Genomic DNA, 24,601 nt, shown 5'->3' on the forward strand with positions numbered 1-24,601 from the left:
TATGAATGAGACAGGAGTAGGCAAATTGAAGGTGCCAGGTAAAATCTTTAATGGGAAAATTGACAGTAGATGATTTCCAGCTTCTAACTATTATACTAAAGTGTTTTATTTTTGTTTTACATAGCCCTTTCTATGGAGAAGACTTTTACTGTGAAATTCCACGGAGTTTTCGACATCTGTCATTTTACATTTTCGATAGAGATGTCTTCCGCAGGGATTCAATCATTGGTATGTGTTTCTATGTTAGTTCAATTTTCAATCTTAATTATTTTAACTAGGGAAAAGCTCTGTATGTCTACACAGCTGTCATCAACAGTGCTGAATAAAATATCTTGTATTCTTAGGGTTATTGTAATGTATTGGGTTTTGTCTTACTAAAGAGTATCATGGGGTTAATTGCTGGAAGGTTGTTTAAGCAACCTTCCGTTGATAGGGCTCGCAACTTGGGCGTCCTCCTGGATTCACGGCTCAATTTTGAAGATCATATAGGAGCCGTGACCAGGGGGGCTTTTGCCCAGGTTCACCAGTTGTGACCCTATCTGGACCGAGATGCCCTATGCACAGTCACTCATGCGCTCGTGACCTCCCGTCTAGACTACTGAAACGCTCTCTACATGGCCCTTGAGGACCACTCGGAGGCTTCAGCTGGTGCAGAATACGGCCACGCGAGTTGTGATGGGGGTTTCCCGATACTCCCATGTAACACCTCTACTCCACGAGCTGCATTGGCTTCCGGTTGCCCTCTGGGTGAGATTCAAGGTGCTGGTGATGACCTATAAAGCCCTGAATGGCTTGGGTCCGGGATATCTGAGGGAACACCTGCTGCCAGCATCAAGCTCCCTTCGTCCAGTGCGCTCCCACAGGGAGGGTCTTCTCAGGGTGCTGCCGATAAAAGACTGTCGGCGGATAACACCCAGGGGAAGGGCCTTCTCTGTGGGTGCGCCTGCCCTCTGGAACCAGCTGCCCATGGAGCTTAGGACTGCCCCCGACCTTCGCACATTTCGCCGGGACCTGAAGACCTGGCTCTTTGAGCTCTCTGGCCCAGGCTGAGAATTTTTAACAGGGTTTTTTTAATTTTAGGGATAATTTAATCTTTTTTAATTTGTTTTTAACTTTTGTACTCATTGTTTTAAATACCCTGTAAACCGCCCTGAGTCCTTCGGGAAAGGGCGGTATATAAATCTAATAAAATAAAAATAAATAAATAAATAAGCAGGGAAGCTGGCTAACGGCTCCCAGCTTCTCAGACAACCCGTCTCCAGCGCCACCATTGGCTGTTTCTAGGGTGGTAATAGGTTGCTTTAAACCTATTGGCCGCCACCTAGAGGCCAGGGTATAAATAGCTGCATTCGCAGCCCTGTTTCTCAGTTCAGTTCCTGTAAGCAGTTAAAGAATGATTCTTGCTGAACTCACTCGCCTCGTCTCGTCAATCAAGCAACGAACCCAGTATATAACAGTTATGTTCTTAAATAACTATATAAAGTAATAATAAGGATAAAATTCCTTCGAAATAAAAATCTGTACAAGTTCTATTCTGAGTAAGATGAATAAAGCTTTTCAAAAAGTACTTCTGTTTTGAAAAGAAACAGTTAATCTGATCATGCTATGAACTAATAGATAAAGAGATCCATCAATATTGGTTAATGCTGAATGGATGTATTCCTTTAAACTTTTATTTAATTTTAGTTTGAATGTTTCACTTGAATTGCATTTTAAATAAAAGTGCATTTTGTTTTGGTGATGTTTTGAACATATGAAGAAAGTAAGTTTTGAACATTTTGGAAATTAATTCCTTCCTTCCTTCCTTCCTTCCTTCCTTCCTTCCTTCCTTCCTTCCTTCCTTCCTTCCTTCCGACAAGCAGAAAACAAAAGGAGTGAGTCAGGAGGATGTTTTGGAAGCAAAAAACAAAGGGATTAAGGATTAGGATATTTCCTTCTTCAGCAGAGGTGCTGCTAGGAATTCTCAAGGCATTGTAGCAGTCAGGAAAACATTGAGCAAAGTTCAGGCAAAGGAAGAAAAGTGGGTAGGGAAATGAGGAAAAGAAAGTGTTCATTTAAAATATTCCTGTAAAATTGTATGGTCTGGAATGCAGTTCTTTTTCTAATTTCTTAAACCTTCTTACAATTCAGAACATGTTTTGTTATGTTTTTATTGGCTTCTGCAAGTCTGCCAAGATAGGACATAATGCAGGTATAAAGAATTAGGATTTTATTAAGGTGAGAAAGCATAATATAAAGTTTAGCCTCAGTCTTTTTTTTTTGGTGGGATTGTACATTGATCTTGACCTAACTGAATTACTGAAGCATAGTCAAGTATCTGCTGCATATTTCTCATATTTCCATAGATGTCATCAAAGTATGTTTTGCAAAAGCTGCAAACATAAAAATGTTGCATTGTATATACCTGTGTATTAAGTTAGGAGACTAGTATGTAGTGGCAATGTTGATGCAATTAGGTCATCACACTTTTACTGCGGATGCCATGCTATAATTTCAGTCCTGAATCTACTGGAAAAAATCCAGAGTCCTATTGGTTAACACTTTTTGCTAGTCAGCTAACTAAGGTATGTAAGAAGCACATCACAATAGTAATGGGGGACTTTAATTACCCTGATATCAACTGGGAGACAAACTCTGCACCAGGTGGAAGATCAAACAGATTCCTGTCAAACCTAGCAGACAACTTTCTCTCCCAAAAAGTAGAGAAGGGAACTAGGGGATTAGCCATATTGGATTTAATTCTCACAAACAGAGATGAACTGATAGAAAATGTCGAAGCCACAGGAACCATCGGGGGAAGTGATCATGCAGTATTGGAATTCAACATTCTGGAGGCACAAGCAATAGAACACAGCCAAACTAGAGTCTTGGACTTTAAAAGAGCTGATTTCAATAAACTTAGAGAGACCATGGAAAGAATTCCATGGATGAGAATCCTAAAGGGGAAAATAACTCAAGAAGCTTGGGAAATTTTGAAAAGTGAGATAATAATGGCCCAGTCTAGTACAATACCAACAAAGAAGAAAAATAACAGCTCTCAAAAGAAACCAGCATGGCTGCATAAAGAACTCTCTGATAAATTGAAAGATAAAAAGGACAAATATAAGAATTGGAAAGAGGGGCACATAACTAAGTCAGAATATCAGCAAATAGCCCATGTCTACAAAGATGAAGTGTGGAAAGCTAAGGCTCAAAATGAACTAAGGCTTGCAACCAAAGTCAAAAATAACAAAAAATGCTTCTTTCAACATATGAAAAACAAGAAAAAAGTTAAGGAAATGATTGGTCCATTAGTGGGGGAAAGTGGCAAGAAGGTGACAAGCAACAGGGAGAAAGCAGAACTATTTAACTCATTTTTTGCATCTGTCTTTACACAAAGGGAAAAAACAGTCCAACCTACCAAAACCAGTGCCATAAAAAACAGAATAGAAATGCAAGTTAAGATAGGCAAGAAAATGGTAAGTGAACACCTGTCCAGCCTAGACGAGTTCAAATCACCAGGACCAGATGGATTTCACCCCAAAGTTCTCAAGGAACTGGCAGACGTGATCTCAGAACCACTGAACTATATTTTTCAAAGATCCTGGAGCACTGGGGAACTACCAGAGGACTGGAAGAGAGCTGATGTAGTTCTCATCTTCAAAAAAGGGAAAAAAATAGATCCTGGAAACTACAGACCTATCAGCCTGACCTCAATACCTGGGAAGATTCTGGAAAAGATAATCAAACAACAAATCAGCGAACACCTAGATGCAAACAAAGTCATTACTAAAAGCCAACATGGGTTTGTCAAAAACAGATCATGCCAGACAAATCTTATTACATTCTTTGACCAAGTGACAAAATTAGTGGACCAGAGGAATGCTGTAGATATAATTTACTTGGACTTCAGTAAGGCAGTTGATAAAGTAGATCACAACCTACTACTTGATAAGATAGAAAAATGTGGGTTAGATAGCATCACCACCAGATGGATTCGTAGCTGGCTGACAGGCCGCACTCAGCGTGTGGTCCTCAATGGAACTGCATCTACATGGAAGGAAGTGTGTAGTGAGGTGCCCCAGGGCTCTGTTCTGGGCCCAGTGCTCTTCAATATCTTCATTAATGATTTGGATGAGGGGATAGATGGGGAACTCATCAAATTTGCAGACAACACCAAGCTGGCAGGAATAGCCAATACTCCAGAAGATAGGCTTAAAATACAGGAGGATCTGGACAGACTCGAACACTGGGCGCTATCTAACAAAATGAAATTCAATGGTGAAAAAAGTAAGGTTCTACATTTAGGCAGGAAAAATCAAATGCACAGGTATAGTATAGGTGGTACCTGGCTCAATAGTAGTAACTGTGAGAGGGATCTCAGAGTCCTAGTGGACAATCACTTCAATATGAGCCAGCAGTGTGCTGCAGCTGCCAAAAAAGCCAACACAGTGCTAGGCTGCATTAACAGAGGGATAGAATCAAGATCACGTGAAGTACTAATACCACTTTACAATGCTTTGGTAAGGCCACACCTGGAATACTGCATCCAGTTTTGGTCACCACGATGTAAAAAAGATGTCGAGACTAGAAAGGGTACAGAGAAGAGCAACAAAGATGATTAGGGGGCTGGAGGCTAAAACATATAGGGAACGGTTGCTGGAATTGGGTATGTGTAGTTTAACGAAAAGAAGAGTGAGGGGTGACATGATAGCAGTGTTCCAATATCTCAGGGGCTGCCACAAAGAAGAGGGAGTCAAGCTATTCTCCAAAGCACCCGAAAGCAGGACAAGAAGCAATGGATGGAAACTAGTCAAGGAGAGAAGCAACCTAGAACTAAGGAGAAACTTCCTGACAGTTAGAACAATTAAGCAGTGGAACAACCTGCCTCCAGAGGTGGTGAATGCTCCAACACTGGGGGTTTTAAGAAGAGACTGGACAGCCATTTGCCTGAAATGGTATAGGGTTTCCTGCCTGAGTAGGGGGTTGGACTAGATGACCTCCAAGGTCCCTTCCAACTTCTTCTTCTTCTTCTTCTTCTTCTTCTTCTTCTTCTTCTTCTTCTTCTTCTTCTTCTTCTTCTTCTTATTATTATTATTATTATTATTATTATTATTATTATTATTATTATTATTTGGCTATCTTGTATACTTCTCTGGTTAAATGTAAATGTTTTAATATTAAAGTGTTTTTTAATCTTAAAAAGTTCAGTTGTATGGGATAAACTAACAAATGGCAACACTAGGATATACATATTTGCATATTGAGATTCAGAAAGAAATCAAAGAAAAGTTTGAGTGGGGGGAAACTTAGTGGGGAATGTATTTATTTGTCAAATTTATAAGATTGCTAGATCCCATAAAGATTCTGGGCAGTGTGCATTACAAACAAAATAATATAACAAGAAAACAACAGTATGTGTCCCAAAGGAAAAAAAAAGAGAGGAAACAAAACCTGCTTCCTGGGTCTTAATTTTTATCCAACACATTCAATTTTATATATTTGTATTGCAAGGTTGTATTACCAGACTTCGTTTGCAAAAACTTTCCAAAGGGTTTTTTCTTTATCTGTGAAATGTAAGGCTGTCTTCTCTGTCTATATATTTGTTAAGAGTTGAAAATGTAGGATTTACGGCTGTTCTGGGCTGCTTGATTAGATTGACACTAAGCTGCCCATTTCCTCTCCCACTGTCTCTATTTTTGTTTTGATGTAACAGGCTTGCATAATGCAAAGTCGGTCACCATGGCAATCCCAGATAGTGCTCATTACTATTTCTTGGATGCTAGTGTGACATACAAAAAGAGAAACATTTTGTCAATATACCATACCTATATGTTTTCCTTCCATATAAGGCACTTTCATCCAGGATGAATGGATGGATTGAAACTTGTCTGCCAGCCTGAAACCAGAACTCACATAGACTTAACAAAGTCAGGATTTATGATAATAAACAGATCCCAAACTTTTAGGGTATTGCTTATGTCCATTGATATAACCAAATATCTCTTGACCTTTCTCTGTGTTTCAACAAATTCATCTCACAGTGACTGAGTGAGGTAATTGTCAGAGTTTGCCAACAAATGATTCAATAAACAGCAGGCATGAAATTGAGGGCAGTTTAGGAATACACATGCCACAGACACAACTTCAGTGTTTGAACCCCTGGAAGAACAGTCTTGATAAGGCATATTATTATATCTCTGTGTTACAACTATTGAGGGCAGGTTATCCATTTATACCAAAGTAAATGCCCTTTTCTGTGCAGAGCATGGAAAATATAATAGTATCCAAGTGCAACAAAGGAGGAACCTGTGAATTCACAATACCAAAGAAAAAAATCTGCTGTCACCTTTTTGTACAAAATTGTCCATCTGTACGTTGGGGTGTCTTTAGTTGCATCCAAAGAATATATAGGCAGGGGAGGTAGCTCACAGTAAGCCAAATCAAAATCTATTAGTTGTTTTCAGTGGAGAGACATAACTATCTGAGAAAGTAAGTTGGACCAAGAACTGCCGCCTGTTGTGATTCAGTGTCATCCTGTGCTCCCAACAGCTGAGTCCAATGAATCTGAGGAGGAGGGGTTTGGAGAGCCTTTGGTGTCAGAGGGAGGCTCTGATGCACTGCAGGACTCTCAGCCTGGCCCCTCCAGTCATGTTCCTTATGAGGCTCAGCTGTGTGAGTACGAGGTGTTGGACTCAGAAGAGTCACAGCTGAATCTGTTCAGAGACGCTAGAAGCAGAAGGCAATCCAGCAGAGCAGAGCAGAGAAAATGAGGCAACTCAGTGAGAGGAGGAGAAGGCAGTGAGAAGCCACGCCTTGGGACTGATATAAAAGGGGAAGGTGTGGGCGGGGCTGGTTGCTGAAGGCAACCGTTTGGAGATATTCTAAGAGAGTCCTGGTCTGTTCTTGCTACTTCTGTTTAACTCTTGTTTGTTGACTCTTGTTTGATATTTTGATTCATTTATTGAAGGAAATATTCTGTTGCTTTTTTGTTTGAACTGTAAATAAATTTGGGTTGGGTTTTTCCAGCCTATTGACTGTAAAAAAGAAAAAGGGGTTGTCCCTGACACACAAACAGGGCCGGTCGTAGGCTGAAACAGAACACTGCCTCCCAAATCCCCATCAGTCAATTGCAAAAGGGAGCTTCATTTGGAACAGTTAATGTCCTTCAACAATACCTTTAATATCATCAGACAACAATATCTGCCCATCCCAGGTCCTTGGGAAAGACTTGATAGATGGAAAAAAATGCCAAATCTAGTCAAAACATCTGGCTAACTGTGCAATTAACCATAATAATACATTTCATTCTAAATTTTATACATAAGTTTTAAATCAGCCTTCCCTGATCAGCTATATTCAAGATATAATATAACTGGATGTAATCCATCTCACTGGATTGGGAAAGATTATTATAAATAATGAATGTGGGTAATCAATTTTCTTCTGCTAATGGGAATAATCAACACAATATCTACCTTTGGAATTTTCTTGCCAAGGAAATGAGAGGCAGCTTCATTTATTTACATCTGCTTAGAAGGATGAGGAATCCCATTAAACATTGGGAAGGGTTTAGAGAAGGGTTGAAATCCTGAAAATGGCTTCTTTCCTTCCCTGATGCTCCACTGGAATTCAGCCCTGTATATAAATGGAAAGCAATTCTCCATGCATAGACGTCTAATTAGGATCCACACAATTACCAGTATAAAGCTAATCTTCGGCTTACAATTGAGCCCAATTTGCTAAGTAAGACAGTTAAGTGAGTTTTATCCCACTTTACAACCTTTCTTGCCACAATTATTAAGTGAATCCCTGTAGTTGTTAAGTTAGTAACACGGTTGTTAATTAAATCTGGCTTCCCTATTGATTTTGCTTGTCAGAAACTCACAAAGGTGACCCCTATCTTAAATACATACCAGTTGTCAAGAGTTTGATCATGTGACCACAGGGATCTGCAACGGCTGTAAGTATTAAAAATGGTCATAAGTCACTTTTTCAGTGCCATTGTAATTAGAAATGGTTACTAAATGAATGGCTGTAAGTCGAGGACTATCTGTAATACATCTCTGAAATAATTCAATGTATTTAATCTGAATTGACTTCAATGTTATTTTCAGGACACTGAAAGTATTGAAATGGTTCCTTTTTAATATAATAAAAGCATTCAAAATAAAATTTAATGAACTATTTAGACATTGCCTGTCTGAACTGGTTAGTGCTTGGAAACTTAACGGGGTTCAGCCTGGCTGATATTTGGAGGGGAAGATTTCAGAGAGTACCAAGATTGTAGGATAGATTGAGAAGATGAAAAATATCTTGAAAGTTGCACAGTGGCCAATAAACTGTGTGACCCTGTCCATGAATGTATCAGGAGTTGAAGCCAATTTCTAGGAGAAAGGGTTGACTTAACTATGGGACATTTAAAAGAGGCTTTGAAAATGCTTTAGGCCATATGCTGGGAACTTAGAGAAATAGATTAACAACAGAATTCTTAGCAGCCATGCAACGAACAGTTCAGCCTCTATGACCTTCAGTTAAAAACAGGAAACACGCTACATCATCTGATCATTTAGCACTTATCTGAAAGAATAAAAGAGTCTTATACCCGGTGCCCTTCATGTGACAGATGCACAATTATTTGTGGCCTAATTTACAAACGGAGGACAGATGAGAAGCCAAAGCTTTCATTTATGTAGCAAATATAAATCCAGAATTCAGTCATGAGAATTTCTAAAGCACAGTGTTTAGATAGAGTGGTGCTACGTCCTTCGGTCAACAAGATAATACTATGGCAAGAATATTGCCCAATAGGAAAATATGCTATTGACTAGGATTTACAATTTACTTTTTGTCATAGTATTAATAATCACATTGTGTGAAAGCTGTGCAAGGCAGTCTCTCAGATCTTCCAGTTTGCCTTTCTTATTGCAATTTATCTTCTCATGCTGTTTCCAGAGAGTTTTATTAATTGATAGAAGAAGCTTTTGGGCTGAGATAAAATCTAGAGCATTGTAAGTAACTGGAATAATGTGCCCCTGACAAACTTGTCAAACAAACCCTTTTCCAAGTACTTGATAAGTTTTGATAAGTTTTCTTAGATGATTTGGGTCTTCTGATCACATGAATAAGCTATAGAAAACTTACAAAAAGTGAAGTTCATTTTTATATAATTAAATAACACTTGGTCAACATGCATGAAACTTTCATTTTGTATAGAAAGTTTTTCAGCTGCAGTTAAATTTTCATGCAATTATTCTAGATAAAAGCTGTGGTCTCTAATCCCAGCTGAAGAACCCTTGTTAGTGATTAAATATTTGGATGGTTAGCTTTTCCAAAAGCTAGCTACTGGTGTTAATAAGCTTTTCTCCAACATGGAGAACTTGCTGTATAGCATTATTAGTAAACTTCATTGATTTCATAATTTCTCTTTAAACATTGATTGGACAGTTAGTATCTAAAACATGTAGTTTTCTTCTCTGCAGAAATCTTTTTTTAAAAAACAAAATAATTTTACAGATTGTTTTACCTAACTTCCCTAATTTGCAACTTTAAGGGTATATTGGGATTTTAATTCTTGGACTTTCCAGCCAATATAGACTTTTGCTTGGAATTATGGGAATTGCAGTTGTAATGCTGTATATCCCAAGGCAGGGAAGGCTGTTATATAACAATATTTATATTCATCATGATGCATTCAACTTGATGTATTTTCAGGAAAAGTAGCAATATTGAAGGAAGATTTGCAGAAATATCATAATCGAGACACTTGGTTTCAACTGCAACATGTTGATGCTGATTCAGAAGTACAGGTGAGATTGTCTCTTCCATGGTCTTTATGATTATGATGGCTGTAACAATTACAAGAAAAATGTTCTTGGATCCCATTATTTTTGTTGCTGAAAATATTATACATCAGTGCAACTGTATGGAGGATGTTTCAGTCAGTGCCTGAATAATCATATCTGTATATGTATCCCAAGAAATTAACTTTATAAAAAGTTGCTGTGCTGTAATGAATATACTATGTTAACTTGGCATTTGTATCCTCTTCCAAGTGGAAAGAGGAAATATTATGAAGTGTCAGATAATTTGTTTGACATTCGTTAAATAGGAGCTATTGCTTATAAGTGATATTCTGTGTGACATAGAATAACGTTTGGAATTTACTTGATAAGGTTATCAATTGATCAACTAGTGATCACTGAGATGCATTCATTGTAGATGCTGGACAAATCATATTCAGAAGGAGAACAGAGACTCCAAAGTCATCCTTGTTTCACCTGAACATGGGGGAAGAGTCTTTAAATTAAATTAAATTATTTGGATATGTTTGGAAATATTGTGACTGTATCCAAGTAGAAAATAGCTTGACATAATGGGAAATTATGATACGATCTATAATGTCAATACAGATAAAACTGAATAAATTCACACTTAGATCTTTGTTTATTTAACAGTTATTTAAACAAACCATAATTATATGATTTTAGCCATGTCGAGGCACAGTGCATTTTTAAACATATTTCCAAAGAACAGTAATATAGGAAGACCATATTATATGTTTTAGTACATCCCCCTCCTCTTTTTATATTTCAAGTATACTGAGGCTGACAGCTAATCCTCTTTGAACATTTTTGAGTTATGCATTAAACATGAAAATATCTATTTTACAGAATTAATCTCATCTTAAATTCAACAGTTTTAATATTCTCTAAAATCCTTAACCATTGGCTTGTTAATATGGAACACACAAACTTTCTGTACCAAAGACCATGCAAACAACTAAGTTTTTTAAAGTTTTTCTCTGTTTTCCTTTAAATTCCAGTTTTTCTATGTACAGTTTTTTCACTTACCTTCACTTTAATAGTTTCACTGCATTTAAAAGGGCTTTGCTATACTTCCAGAAGCAGGAAATGCTTATTAAAGTGGGAAATTTAAAATGCAATGATTTCTTTTTGTTTTTAAACTCATACTATTTGATAGGAAAAAGTTCTAGAATTTAAAATCTGTTAGCAGCCTTGTAGTGAAACAAAAATATTAGTGATCAAAACAATAGCTTATCCTAAGTGTTTTGAATACTTTTAAGTATTCAAGTACTAATTTAGCTATGGATCAGATAATTATGGTGGAGAGCTTATTTATTAGATCTTAATATTGTTCCAGATAAATCTAATATTTATACATGGAAAATGTTACAAGCTTATGTTAGAAAAATATAATAGCATCAACTTTGTGAACTCTCACTATTCCTCTTTCTGCTATGTATTCAAAATGGTCAGTGATTAATATTTGTATGTATGTATGTATGTATGTATGTATCATGTGTATATATGTGGTATGTATGCATATGGGTAGATATATACTTTCTAGAGCAGGCAACAGAATTTCATTTTTAATGTGGGCCAGTGTGCTCATAGTAAAAGATGACAAGAAGGTTATCTTATCTATAAGACAGTTTATAAATCTTCCACAGCAAGAGTACATTTTGTTACCATTCCTTATCACACTTGTTCCTAACCATTTTGAAGTAGCCGAAGGACCGCTCGGGACGACAGGCTAGTTAAACAACAAGTTTATTTAGAGCAAGGCAAGACAGAGAATAACTTGTCCGGCTTTTATAGCCGGCAGCTGGTAGCGAGGACCAATCAGATGTATTTATTTTGGCGCCGTGTCAGGCAGGGACCAATCAGCGTCGTCTTCTGTTGACAGCTCCGGCTTCCGCGTGGTGTGGTGTTTTGACAGCCGCGAGCTGTCAGTGGCTGCGCCTGCGCAGTGTGGCGGACGCTTTGACAGCTCAGTCTTCTTCACGGTCCGGAGTTTGACAGCCGCGAGCTGTCAGTGGAGGCGCCTGCGCAGTACGGGGAACTTTGACAGCTGTCAAAGTTCCCGCGTGTATTCCTGTCAGGCGGCTTCCCTTATATATGCTTTGACGATGCTTTTGTGCTGTTAACATATACACTCAAGGGAATGTTTACATCATGTTATATCATATATAATACACCCCTTACCCCTCCCCTGGTGCGTTTCTTTCCTCTTGGATGTTTGACCCTGCCCACTGATAGTCCTTTAGGTAGGTGGGTGGTCTTCGATTCCTGGATGATCGGCGAAGGGGTGGTGGATGGTCTGGTTCTGGTTCTTCGTTTTGGTGTTCAACTTCCTGGTTTGGGATAGGCAGCATTTCCGGTGGGGGTTGTAAGTCGGCGTTGGTTGGTTGCTTGGAATTGTGTGGCGGTTGTCTGGGTCTGAGCTGGTCAATATGGCGGCGTATGTTGCCCTGTGCCTGCGTAGCTATGAGGTATGAGATGGGCCCTGTTTGTTTTATTACTGTCCCTTGAACCCACTTGTTTTTATCTGTGTATGATCTTGCCCATATTAATTGACCAGGGTTGAGTGTGCGGCCGGGGTGGGGGTGCTGTTTTTCTTCTGGGTATGTGTCGGGGTGCAGTCTGTCGAGACGTGTTATTAGCCTCCTCCCCCATCTTAATTCCGCTGGTGATTTGCCCGTTGTGGAGCATGGCATTGTGTGTTGTGACAAGAGGAACTGGCTGAGTCGCCTCTGCCAGTTCCCTTTAACGAATTTTTTTAATGCTTCTTTCGTGGATCGTACCATAATTTCAGCCATTCCGTTCGACGACGGGTGGAACGGCGCCGACGTGACCAGCCTAATACAATTCTTCGTAGCGAAGATCTGAAATTCACGAGAGGTGAATTGAGGTCCATTGTCGGAAACTATGGTGTCAGGTAGGCCGTGCGTTGCGAATATTTTTCTTAAGGCTTGAATAGTGGCTGCGGACGTTGTTTTCCTAAGGGGCGTGACTTCCAGCCATTTGGAATAGCTGTCTACTGCTATTAAGAAACTTTGGCCCTGGATAGGTCCTGCAAAATCTATATGTATACGTGACCAGGGGTTCCTTGTAGTCTCCCATTTATGGATCGGTGCCTGGGGGGGTTCACTCCTGGTCTCCTGACAGGTATAACACCCACCCACATACTTTTCAATTTGTTTATCTATGCCAGGCCACCATACATAACTTCTAGCCATTGCCTTCATTTTTACAATTCCAGGGTGCCCTTCATGTAAAATGTGTAATGTTTGGTCTATGTTTTTCTCTGGTATGATGACCCTATTTCCCCATAGTAGGCATCCTCTATGTGTTGAAATCTCGTTTTTCCTGTTATAATAAGGTTGGAATTGGGGTTGTGGGTTTTGAGCTGGCCACCCTGTTGTGGCCCATTTGAGGACTCTGGCAAGTATTTTATCTTTTGCTGAATTATTAGCTATAATGTTTGCCGTCAGGGGGCATTCTGGAAGCTGAGAGATTGCTAAAATTAGGCTGGCTGGGGCTGGATCTGAGTCCCTGGTTTGTATGGGCAGTCTGCTGAGGCAGTCAGCATGTCCTAATTCCTTACCTGGTTTATGTATTAGTTGATAAGAATAGGCTGCTAAGAACGTTGACCATCTTAAGATTCTCGGGGAGAGAATTTGTGGTGTAATTTTATTCCAAGTAAATATGCCTAGCAGGGGTTTGTGATCTGTAAATATCGTAAATGGTCTTCCATACAGATAATCATGAAATTTTTTGACCCCTGCTACTATCGCTAGGGCTTCCCTGTCAATTTGTGCATAGTTTCTTTCTGCTTTGGTCAGAGTGCGAGAATAGAAGGCTATGGGTCGTTGTGTGCCATCCTTGAATAGGTGACTTAAGACTGCCCCAATTCCGTAGGGAGAGGCATCGCAAGCGATGCATATTGGGGTGTCTTCTCTGAAAAGGGTGATGGTTGAGCTTTGACAGATAATTTTTTTTTAACGATTGGAAACTATTTTCATGTTCTTTGGTCCAGGACCAAGTTGTACCCTTATCGAGGAGCCTATGGAGAGGCTCTGCAATAGTGGCTTTGTGGGGAATGAAAGCATGGTAAAAGTTTAACAGTCCCAAAAAGGATTGAAGCTCTTGCTTATTCCTAGGGCTGGGTGCGGTTTGAATAGCCCTTAGTTTCTCAGAGGTGGGGTGGATGCCCTGGCTATCGATTTTATACCCTAGGAATTCTGTAGAAGTGACTCCAATGGAGCACTTTTCCCGCTTAAGTTTGAGACCGGCTTCTCTGAGCCGGCTCAGCACAGCTGACAGCCTGTCAGCTAAACTAGCTTCATTTTCTCCGGCGATGAGAACATCGTCGAAATAGGGGCAGACCCCGGGTATTCCTTTCAGGGTCTTTTCCATGATACCCTGGAAGATACCCGGGGCTGCAGATATGCCGAACTGAAGCCTCTTAACTTTAAAAGCACCGCGGTGGGTGACAATAGTTTGCGCTTCCGCGGTGTCGTCTGTGACAGGCAGCTGTAAATATGCCTGCGAGAGGTCGAGCTTGGCGAAAATGGTGCCAGAGCGGATGGAAGCAAATACGTCCCTTACCGCTGGCACCGGGTAAGCATGGGGGCTGAGGGCTAGGTTGACTGTCGCCTTATAGTCAGCGCATACTCTCACTTCGCCATTAGGTTTGATTGGGGTGACAATAGGGGTCTCCCAGGTTCCCCCATCTGTTGGCTCCAGCACCCCTAGACTCACGAGTCGGTCAAGCTCATTTTCAATTTTTTCTTTGAGGGCAAAGGGTACCCTCCTAGCTCTTATTTTAATTGGTTGGATTGCTGGATTTAATTGCAGGGAAATGGGGGGACCTGTATATTTCCCTAAAGTGCCCTCGAAAACGTCGGCGTACTTTTCGCAAACGGCTTCCAGGCTGGGTGTTTGAATGGTATTAACCCCAGATAAGGCGATGCCTAGTGGCGTGAACCAGTTAAGCCCTATCAAGTTGGTACGGTTCCCTGGCGTAACTAAAACCTCCAGGGTGCCTTTGAACCCCTTATACTGTACAAGGACCTTGGCTTTCCCTTCCAGCGGAATAGGGGTTTTCTGGAAGTCTGCAAGGTGAACCTGAGTTTGTTTCAGGGGAATTTGTCTTCGGCCTTCTGACAGATCTCCTGATAGGTAGTTAGCGAAATTAAGGAGACCGCTGACCCTGAATCCACCTCCATGTGGCAAGGCACCCCCTGAATTCTGACCCAGACCTTAACCTTGGAACTTATGCAGTTTACCCTATCGATTGTCTCAACCCGGTTGCCTGGTGGGGTTTCCCTGTTGGCCTGGGCAGCTGGCCTACCTGGGGGGTTTGCCTCCACCTCATTGACGTTGTCCCGGCCCTTGCTGCGGCACACCGGCTTGATGTGGCCAGTCTTTCCGCAGTTGTGGCATTTTGCGTTCCTAAAGCGGCAGCTTCCACGGGCATGGTTGCCCCCGCAGCTGGCACAGGCGGCTCGTTGCACGTAACGCGGGGGTGGCGGTGGAGGGTCCCTGACTCCTCGGCGGTCCGACGTTTTTCCCCTCCTCGGCTGTCGGTGCTCCATCCTGCGCTGTAGGGCTTCTCCATCGGTGAAATCTACCGACTCTCCGCTGTCGCTGAAGGTTGCGCTTTCCTGGTAGACGGTCGCCGGGGTCTCCGGGGTCATGTTCGTCGGCTTCTTTTTGTGGCTGTGTTCATATGCCATGATCTCCCTGGTCAGCTCAGCCAGATTCATGTCAGGTTTGGACGTCAGTTTTTTTTGTAGTTTCTCGTCCCTCAGACCGATCACCACCTGGTCCCTGATGCGGTCTTCCAGGTCGGGGAAGCAGCAGTTCCGCGCGGCGTGTCTGACCCCGGCGATGAACTCGTTGGCGGGCTCGTCCTGCCGTTGTTTCTTTTGTGCGAATTGCACCCGCCAGTACAGTTCCGAGCGAGCCGGCATGTAGTACTTGTTCAGCTGGTCCACCAGGTCCGCGTAGGAGACGTCCGTGATGGGCACTGGGCTGAACAGCCCGACGGCTGCGTCATACACCGGGGGCCCGCTGATGTACAGCAGGGCGGCGGCCTTTGCTCGGTCGTCAGTAATTTTACTGACGAGGAGAAATCCTTCAACTTGGCCGAGGTGTGATTGCCATCTCTCGGGATGGCGGGTATCAAACTCCCTCACACGGCCGAAGTTTGCCATGTCGTCCGGTCCTGGGTTGCTCCGATGGAAGTTAAAACTTCCGTGTCAGCTCTTGCCGGGAACTCTCTTCCTCGGCCGTGACTTCAGCTCCGGAGCGATCCCATCCTCGTCGCCAGTGAAGTAGCCGAAGGACCGCTCGGGACGACAGGCTAGTTAAACAACAAGTTTATTTAGAGCAAGGCAAGACAGAGAATAACTTGTCCGGCTTTTATAGCCGGCAGCTGGTAGCGAGGACCAATCAGATGTATTTATTTTGGCGCCGTGTCAGGCAGGGACCAATCAGCGTCGTCTTCTGTTGACAGCTCCGGCTTCCGCGTGGTGTGGTGTTTTGACAGCCGCGAGCTGTCAGTGGCTGCGCCTGCGCAGTGTGGCGGACGCTTTGACAGCTCAGTCTTCTTCACGGTCCGGAGTTTGACAGCCGCGAGCTGTCAGTGGAGGCGCCTGCGCAGTACGGGGAACTTTGACAGCTGTCAAAGTTCCCGCGTGTATTCCTGTCAGGCGGCTTCCCTTATATATGCTTTGACGATGCTTTTGTGCTGTTAACATATACACTCAAGGGAATGTTTACATCATGTTATATCATATATAATACACATTTCTTAGAATTTCCAGTGGCATCTGCAGCAAACTACAATGGTACCAAAATTATTCCAAGCATATAATAATATACTGTAGCTGCATAAATACTGCAATTATATATGTGCATTGCAGTATTCAAACACACTTGACCTACATTATCATTGCTGTAGTTTACAAAACCTCCTACCTTGTAACATTTGTTAGTCTACTAGACTCCTTATTTTTAACAAAACCAAGCTGTTTATCAAACTACATCTTTCAGGAAACAATAGACATTACTAAATCAATTAAAACATGACAAATGTTCCTGATGGTTGTTTGATTAAGTGAGATTATACTGGTTTTTTATCCTCTGTCAGAGATTTATAATAATGTTTTTTGAATAAAGTTTTTCCAACTTCCTTTAATGAATTGGGATTCCTTGAACTTTATTGTTCCAAAGTATACAAACTAGTGATGGTATTAGCTTTGATTGTATGGCTTCTGGTAACACAACATTCAGAAACTAAATTGAAACAAGCTTGGAGAACAAACCACTGCCAAAAGTGTCAGATATATTTATTTATCTATAAGACCACTCCCTTACAGTTTGTGACTTATTCATTTACTAATTACTGATTAGTTTACTAATAGACATTTTAGGTACGAATTCAGGGAGGGGGAAATTAAATCAGCAATGATAGTTTTGAGCAGACATGAGCATTTTACGGCCCCTGAGCAACATCTGCATATTTGGTTATTCGTTTCCAGCCTGCATGAGGTCAATTGGAAATTAGAAGTCAAATGTAGATAAATGTGCTGCAGCGGGTGAGAGAAGCTGAGTTGGTCTAGATCTGTGCGATCGCCATCCGGTCCTTGGCTGGGGCTTGCTGGAGGACAAGGAGAGAAAGCGCTTTTTGTGCCTGCTCTCCACTTGCCTGGGGCAGCCTGAGGAGTTGATTTAACAGAGTTTGAGGACATAAATTCAGGCTACATTGGTTTGGCCCTCTACAACAGTCCCAGTTTCTCAGGTAGCCCCTTGAGAAAATTAATTGCCCCTCCTGGTTTTAAGGGATGCTTTTGATATGATGCAGTTCAAATTTGGGGAGCAAGTGTTGGCCAAATGTGTATTTCTTTTGTTACTAATTGGATTTAAATATGCAGTTCTGATTCATTTGCCAAGCTTACTACAAATAATTCTCCATCTATCAAAATACTTCAAGGATGTCTTAGTTTAATATGGGTTCAATTGGCCTGTCTTAACAGGCAATCAAAGAACATTTGGACCATAAAAATAGTTTATGTGGGCGAACAGTTATTATATGCTAGTGATATGGTAAGTTTAACTGGTAATTATGTTCTATACCAAAATGTTCTAATTTAGTGTAACAGTTTGGTGAATTACTCCAGGCATGTCAAACTGCATCACGCTGAAACCATGCCCACCCCATTGCCGGCAATGGGGAAAAAGTCCCGATATGTCACACGACGCCACATGATGTCGCGAGTTTGACATGCCTGAATTACTCAGTTACATACGTCTTCCATACTCTAATATAATTACTGAAATGTGTTAGAAAATTGGACCTTCATTTAATATCTGAAATATCATGGAATATCATGTCCAGCCTTTGGGTCACATGTGGCCCTGGACAGCTACTAATGCAGCCCTACAAAATCTAAAATTTTAACACTTCTTATATGATGGATATATAGGCAGTCCTTGATGTACTTAGCAAAATTTCTCTTGCTAAGTGAGAAAGTTAAGTGAGTTTTGCCCCATTTTATGACCTTTCTTACCATAATTGTTAGGTGAATCACTGCAGTTGTCAAGTTAGTAATATGGTTGTTAAGTGAATGGCTTTCCCCATTGACTTTGCTTGTCAGAAGGTCGCAAAAGGAGATTACTTGACACTGCAACTATCATAAATATGAATCAGTTGCCAAGCATCTGAATTTTGATCACATGACCATGGAGATGCCGCAGTGATTGTAAGTGTGATAAATAGTCATAAGTCACTTTTTTCAATGCTGTTGTAACTTTGAACAGTCACTAAATGAAATGTTGTATGTCGAGGACTGCTTGTACATCAAATATATTATATATTTAGTACGCGGCCCAAGACAAATTGCTCTTCGCTCAGTGTAACCCAGGCAAGCCAAAAGCTTGGACACCCGTGGTTTAGATGCAATAACATCTAAAACTCCTGTATTGCTATCACCATTGAAATATCTTTTGATTTATTCCAAATTCATTGTATCTTTGTAGATAATTAAAGAATATTGTTTAAAATGTATTTAGGTTTAAGTGTCAGATAAATTTGAATGAATGTAAAACAGATTTTTGTAAAATAAAACATTTCTCCTTTTTGTCCTAGCCTCCTGTTTTTTATCTCATTTTCTTTGTCTATTACAGTGTTAGAATTTAAATCAGAATACCTTGATATTATTTTATTTACACCACTTTATAAAATGCCATCTTCTGATACATCAAAATAGCCCCATCAGCTATTATTTTTGCAGCATATGTAATAGCTATTAATACATGTTAGATTGGATTTGGAGTTAGCTAATATAACAGCAGGAGTTGAAAACAAACACAATGTTCATAGTATTTATTTCCTGTGAGACATGAGAAACCTTCTTTGTCTTGTGAAGTGAGTCAATATTTATATGGCCTTTATGTGTTGCCAGTAATCACTATACTGTTGATACACAAGCAGATGAGGGACTTGCTTTCTTGGAGATTGCTGAGTATTTATAACACGGCTCCTATTTTTGCAGTATATTACAAAAACGAGTACTATTTAGGACATGGATTTTAAATACTAATTATAAATGCTAGAGTATTTTTATCCAACTTATCACTTCCTCTATTTTTGCTTCGTAAAAGCCAGCTTCTTTATGTTTGGAGCTCGATTATAAATATTTACTTCAAGTGGTTTGCATTATGTTATATTCTTGTATTTTATGGTTCTATCTCTCTGATAAGGACAATTGAAAGGACAACTTTGAATTTGTGCAATGTTGATAAATACATAAAAAATGTATCGTATTTCCCCCCAAAATAAGACCTAGCTTGATTTTTACTTGTGCGCTTAATCTAAGCCCTACCCCCAAAATAAGCCCTAGTTTGGGGTGAGGCGCATGCATAAAATTCAAGCTGGGGGGAGTTGGAGCTGCCCCATGTGCCCCACATCCACTTACCTTAGGATCGTGCAGCCAAGCCTCCCACACTCTGATACCTGCTGATTGAATTATTCTGTGCACACACCATGTGGCGCATCACAACAGGGCACCTCGTGGTTTGTTGCGCCGGTGCTGCTGCTCATGGAAAGAGACTGCATCGCTCGTTGCGCTGATCACGCTGGTGCCACCACTCACATTCAGGCAGTGGTGCAACAGGTGTCAAGGTGTGGGAGGCCTGGCTGTGGTGGTCCTAAGGTAAGCGGGTAAGTCATCCCCCCAAAATAAGACCTGGTGCCTCTTTTGGAGGCAAAAAAAATAAGATCAGGCTCTTATTTTTGGGGAAACATTGTATTTTTCATTTAGGTATATTTAGTCTGAAAATGTATAGATTGCCTATAGGTAGCTTTGAAATAATTTTAAAATGTCTCTAAAATATTTAATCTAAAAGCAATGGTTTAAACAATGTAATGTGCAATTTGTAATGATTTATATAGAGCACAGACCAAACTAGTTAATAGGAATTCAAAGTCTCCATTGCGTTCTGTCATAGTTAGCTTTATAATATTAAAAGATCTGAAAGACTAACAATGTCTTTAGTGTTTAAAAGATAATAAACTATCTCCCAACTTACTGTCCCTGAAGAGGCTATTTCAGAGCTGGGAATAGGGTGAGATTACCATTAAAGTATGCAAAGTGAGGCTGTTCTTACTCATTGATGGTAAAAATTGCTTATGTTATTTGACTGACCTTAAAAAAAAAATCAAGCGTGGACCTTGTTGGTACTTGGATGGAAAATATTAGAATTCCTGGATCTATAGATTGGAGTGGGAAGTAAAGAACAACATCCTAAAAGAGGGCAGTACCAATTATTTCCATAGTGTTGATATCCATATGGTCACCAGAATTTGAACTAGATTTAATGGATGCTTTACGTGTTATCCCGTTGGCACTTCTGAGATGAATAAGAAAGACTTCTATTAACATTAAATCATTTTACAAAGACAGTTCTTCCACTCAATTTTAAAAGTTATCATATACTGTATATATATCAAAGCAGCAACACTTGTCTGCAAATGTTCTATTCTTTTGATGGCTATTCTTACTAACATGAACTCTCAGTTCAGTTTAGAGCTCATTCTAAGATGATGCAGATCTGGGCCAGATATTGGAAGACCTAGGAGACGGGAAACATTCCCAGAAAATTCCAAGTTTTTCAGCAGGTTAAAGTAGAGTATAACCACATAAAAATCTTTATGCTTTTTCCTCTACTATGGGATATTTATGATATATAAAAGACTCATAAAATCTTCAGTATGCCTGATCTTTACATTCATAATACTGCAGTCATAAAAATAGAATAAAAAAAAACAAATTAATGACATGATGACGTGTCCAGATTGATTTTTTGATAAAATGAGAAGTACAGATTCCAAAGGCTTGAACCTTAAGAGATCTAGCTTCTTACCCACAATGAAATTGCCTGTTGTGAATAGCTCATAACAGCCACCTGCATATTTAATTACTGGCAGGAAGGATGTGGGTAGAGCACAAAATAGACTTTTCACTGATAAAAGCAATGGGTGAAGCGAAATGCTATTGTATACAATTCCAGTGCTCACTTTTTATTAGGTGCAATGCTGCAGGTGCCCCATATGAGTTAATTAGGCCCTACCCTCCTGATCAACCGTTCCTGGATACTCAACAGATCTGGATTCCAAAATATGCCTGTCCTGGTGTATCTTCACACTTTTTTGTCTCCAGGCCTGAATGTCTAGGTTGATTCCAGAATTAGTGTAGATCCATGAATTAAAATGTGAAAAAGAACATGCTTCTCTGGGTTTGGAGAATTTTTAAAAGTCTGTTTTGGAATTGGTCATCTGGCCACAATAATCTGTAACCTGGCATAGAGTAGGAGTCACACTTTTATATCATCTGGGCACCTCTGGAATCAGATCTGTTTGCACAAATGCTACAAACCCTATGATTTACTTTGATTTCAAGAATATTCTTCAAGGAATGAATAATCTAAGAATATTTAATTTCCGTTGTCAGAATTGTAAGGTAACTTGATGTTTTCATAGAAATACAGTTATCAAGGAGAAAATTATAATTTGCAATGAGCACACTTCCTTTTTTTAACAGTTGGTTTAGGTTTTAGGTTTTTTAACTATTGGATTCTTTTAGGCTATGTCAAAAGAATGCTCTGCAGTTTTAGAAGTTGAATATCAAATGGGTACTATCATGTTTGGATTATATTTTTTATTTCTGATAGGATAATATACTCATTTTTATGGCAAGAGTAGAGCATAAGAGCCCATTTTCATGGGATGCATTTCAGATCACAGGCTGAGAGGTTTAATTTAGGAAACTATAAATGGTTAAAAAAATAGTGTGGCTATAATTCAGTAGCTCCTTTAACAACGCTTGTTCAACTGATTTGCATGTATCGAGTAGCAGAATTAATCATTTACAGAGTTCAGAAAGAGTGGTGCTGAAGTGTAACCACAGACCATGTGAAAGTGAAAAAACACTATTTCCAGGCAAGCCTCTCCCCACCCAGGAAACAAAAGGGTGTGCCCATTTCCTCTAATAAACAACCATTTTTTTAATAGCTCTTGTTTTCTCTATTCCCAAAGAAATAAAAAAAATATTGCATGTCTGTTCAACTGTAAGAAATGTTATATTATAAAACGTGCTGTGCTCAGGAACCCTTGAATCTTTGTAGTGTTCAAACTTACCAACTGAAATTAATTAGAATGCTCTGCCCCTGTTTTTGAACCTATTCAGTTTGGATTGCCAATTCAGACATTGGGTTCACTGTGCTAATATATTCCTATGTACTTACTGTGAATTGTATCCAATCCAAGCAGCTATAGAGAAATTTATATTAGTAGCCAATCATGTGATGAGAGTGAGGAAGTCTTAAAATATTTTTTTTGTTCAATAAAGTTCCGGAAATGTACTTTGACAGAGTTTACAATACAAACATATGCAGCTTTAGGAGACCCTCCTTTACGCTGAATGCACTGGAACAGTTTGCCTTGCAAATCAAGTATTGGAGTATTCACATTCATTCTAGAGTGAGAATATGGTCATTTATTAGTATTTGTCTTGTGTGAGATGTTCATAAAGCAGCCAGTGATCCATTTTAATTGATTATATGTCCTTTGAATGAAACACTGCATTGCAAATTGAATAAATGACTAGCAAATTAAATCTTTAAATTTACAAGAGATGACAGAGGCAGTGAGGTATGTCAGTGGTAGGCTGCTAATTTAACAGGTGCCTTATTTTAGTAAATAGATTAGAAGATTGAAGGCAAGGAAGCAGGATTGGCATCACAATGCAAAATGGAGGTTAACATATACCCTTTTTCCCCCTGCCGCATAAAAAAGCACCAAAGTTAAAGTTTGGGGGTGGGGGGGAAGAAATATATTACAGAAATAAACTACCTTGTATATTCAGACTTATTATATTCTTCCAGAATGAGAAATCTTTTATGCTGCTGATTTACGGTAGTAGTTACAACTTGTTCAGAGATTAGGGTATTGGAGCAGGATAAGGGAGACCCATGGCAGTTTTCTAGGTAACTATGGGCCATCTCTCTTTCAGCTGTATGTGTGTCACGTTATGATAGAAAAAAATGTTGCTTGAGCTCCTGAAGAAAATATGGGATATAAATCTAGCAAGTAAACAAGCAAGTGAAGTCAAACTTGGCATATTTTTTTAAGAAATCCAAGGAATACTTTCTCTTTGAGATCATTTAATTAACCATGTAATCACTAAATTTCCCCCCCCCCGTCCCGTCTCATTCATTTCCGCTTGCTGTGTTGTCTCAGTGAAATCAAAACTAAAATTTCCGGCCTCCAACACAGTTTATCTGACCTCGTAATGTTGTTCTTTTACTTTCAATCTTTTTTTCCAATTCATTTGATATTTTTTTTAAAAAAATTGCAGACAACACAGAACATGTGCTTGCAAGAACTTCACATTGTCATGGTCATGACTCACTAGTCCCTTAAGCAAGATTTGACATAGTGGTTTTAACAGTAATTCAAAGAAGCCTAGCCAGTTAACCTCCATTGTCAGCTGCCTTGTTGGCAGCAAACCTCTCCAAAAGAACAACAGATAGGGTCAATTTCAGGGGCAAAATACACTGGCTTGCTAAAACCATAATTTGTCTGGCAAAGGCAAGTAAGTTCAATTAAAAAACCATTTTGATATAAAGATTGGTGTCTTTTGCAGCATTGGCTTAGTGTGTCATCATCATCATCACTTGTATGCTGCCTGAATTTCAGCATCTCTGGTTGTTCACAATAATCAAATAAATTGCAATAAAATCAGAAAACAGAAAAGATGTACAAATAGGAAGCCTAATTTTTTGTTGCTTGATTTTATGACCTAGTTTCTAAGTGATCCAACGTAATAGTAAATTCACTGACATAAAAAAACAGCAAGAGGTTGCTTGTTAGACTACAGGCTTTGTGTGCCTGATCCATAGAGGATCCATGGATTTTGGTTGCTACAATATAAAAAATGATGTTGAGACTCTTAAAGTGCAGAGAAGAGCAACAAAGATGATTAGGGGACAGGAGGCTAAAACATGAAGAATGGTTGCAGGAATTAGGTATGTCTAGTTTAATGAAAAAAAGGACTAGGGGTGACATGATAGTATTCCAATATCCAAAGGGCTGCTACAAAGAAGAAGAGGTCAATCTATTGTCCAAAGCACCTGAAGGCTGAACAAAAAGCAATGGATGGAAACTAAACAAGGAGACAACTAACTTAGAACTAAGGAGAAATTTCCTAACACTTAGAACAATTAATCAGTGGAACTTTACCTCCAGAAGT

General features: G+C 39.8%; 1 protein-coding gene across 3 annotated transcripts in view; it reads left to right on the forward strand.

The window, feature by feature from the left end:
* Window positions 1-24,601, forward strand: part of RASA3 (RAS p21 protein activator 3) — a 152,102-nt gene that overhangs the window by 51,372 nt on the left and 76,129 nt on the right. For 2 of the 3 annotated variants that reach the window (XR_014026323.1, XM_081326879.1), the window contains exons 3-4: window positions 125-228; window positions 9,694-9,788. Coding sequence is in view for 2 of the 3 variants with exons in the window: in XM_081326879.1 (XP_081183005.1) it covers window positions 125-228; window positions 9,694-9,788 (199 nt within the window). In the remaining variant the exon portion in view is untranslated. Of the gene's footprint in view, window positions 1-124; window positions 233-9,693; window positions 9,789-24,601 lie in introns of those variants that run through there. The other variant, XM_081326880.1, reaches the window with a different exon arrangement.

The sequence above is a fragment of the Vipera berus genome, assembly GCF_964194415.1.
Source record: "Vipera berus genome assembly, chromosome: 4".
NCBI classification, from domain to species: Eukaryota; Metazoa; Chordata; class Lepidosauria; order Squamata; family Viperidae; genus Vipera; species Vipera berus.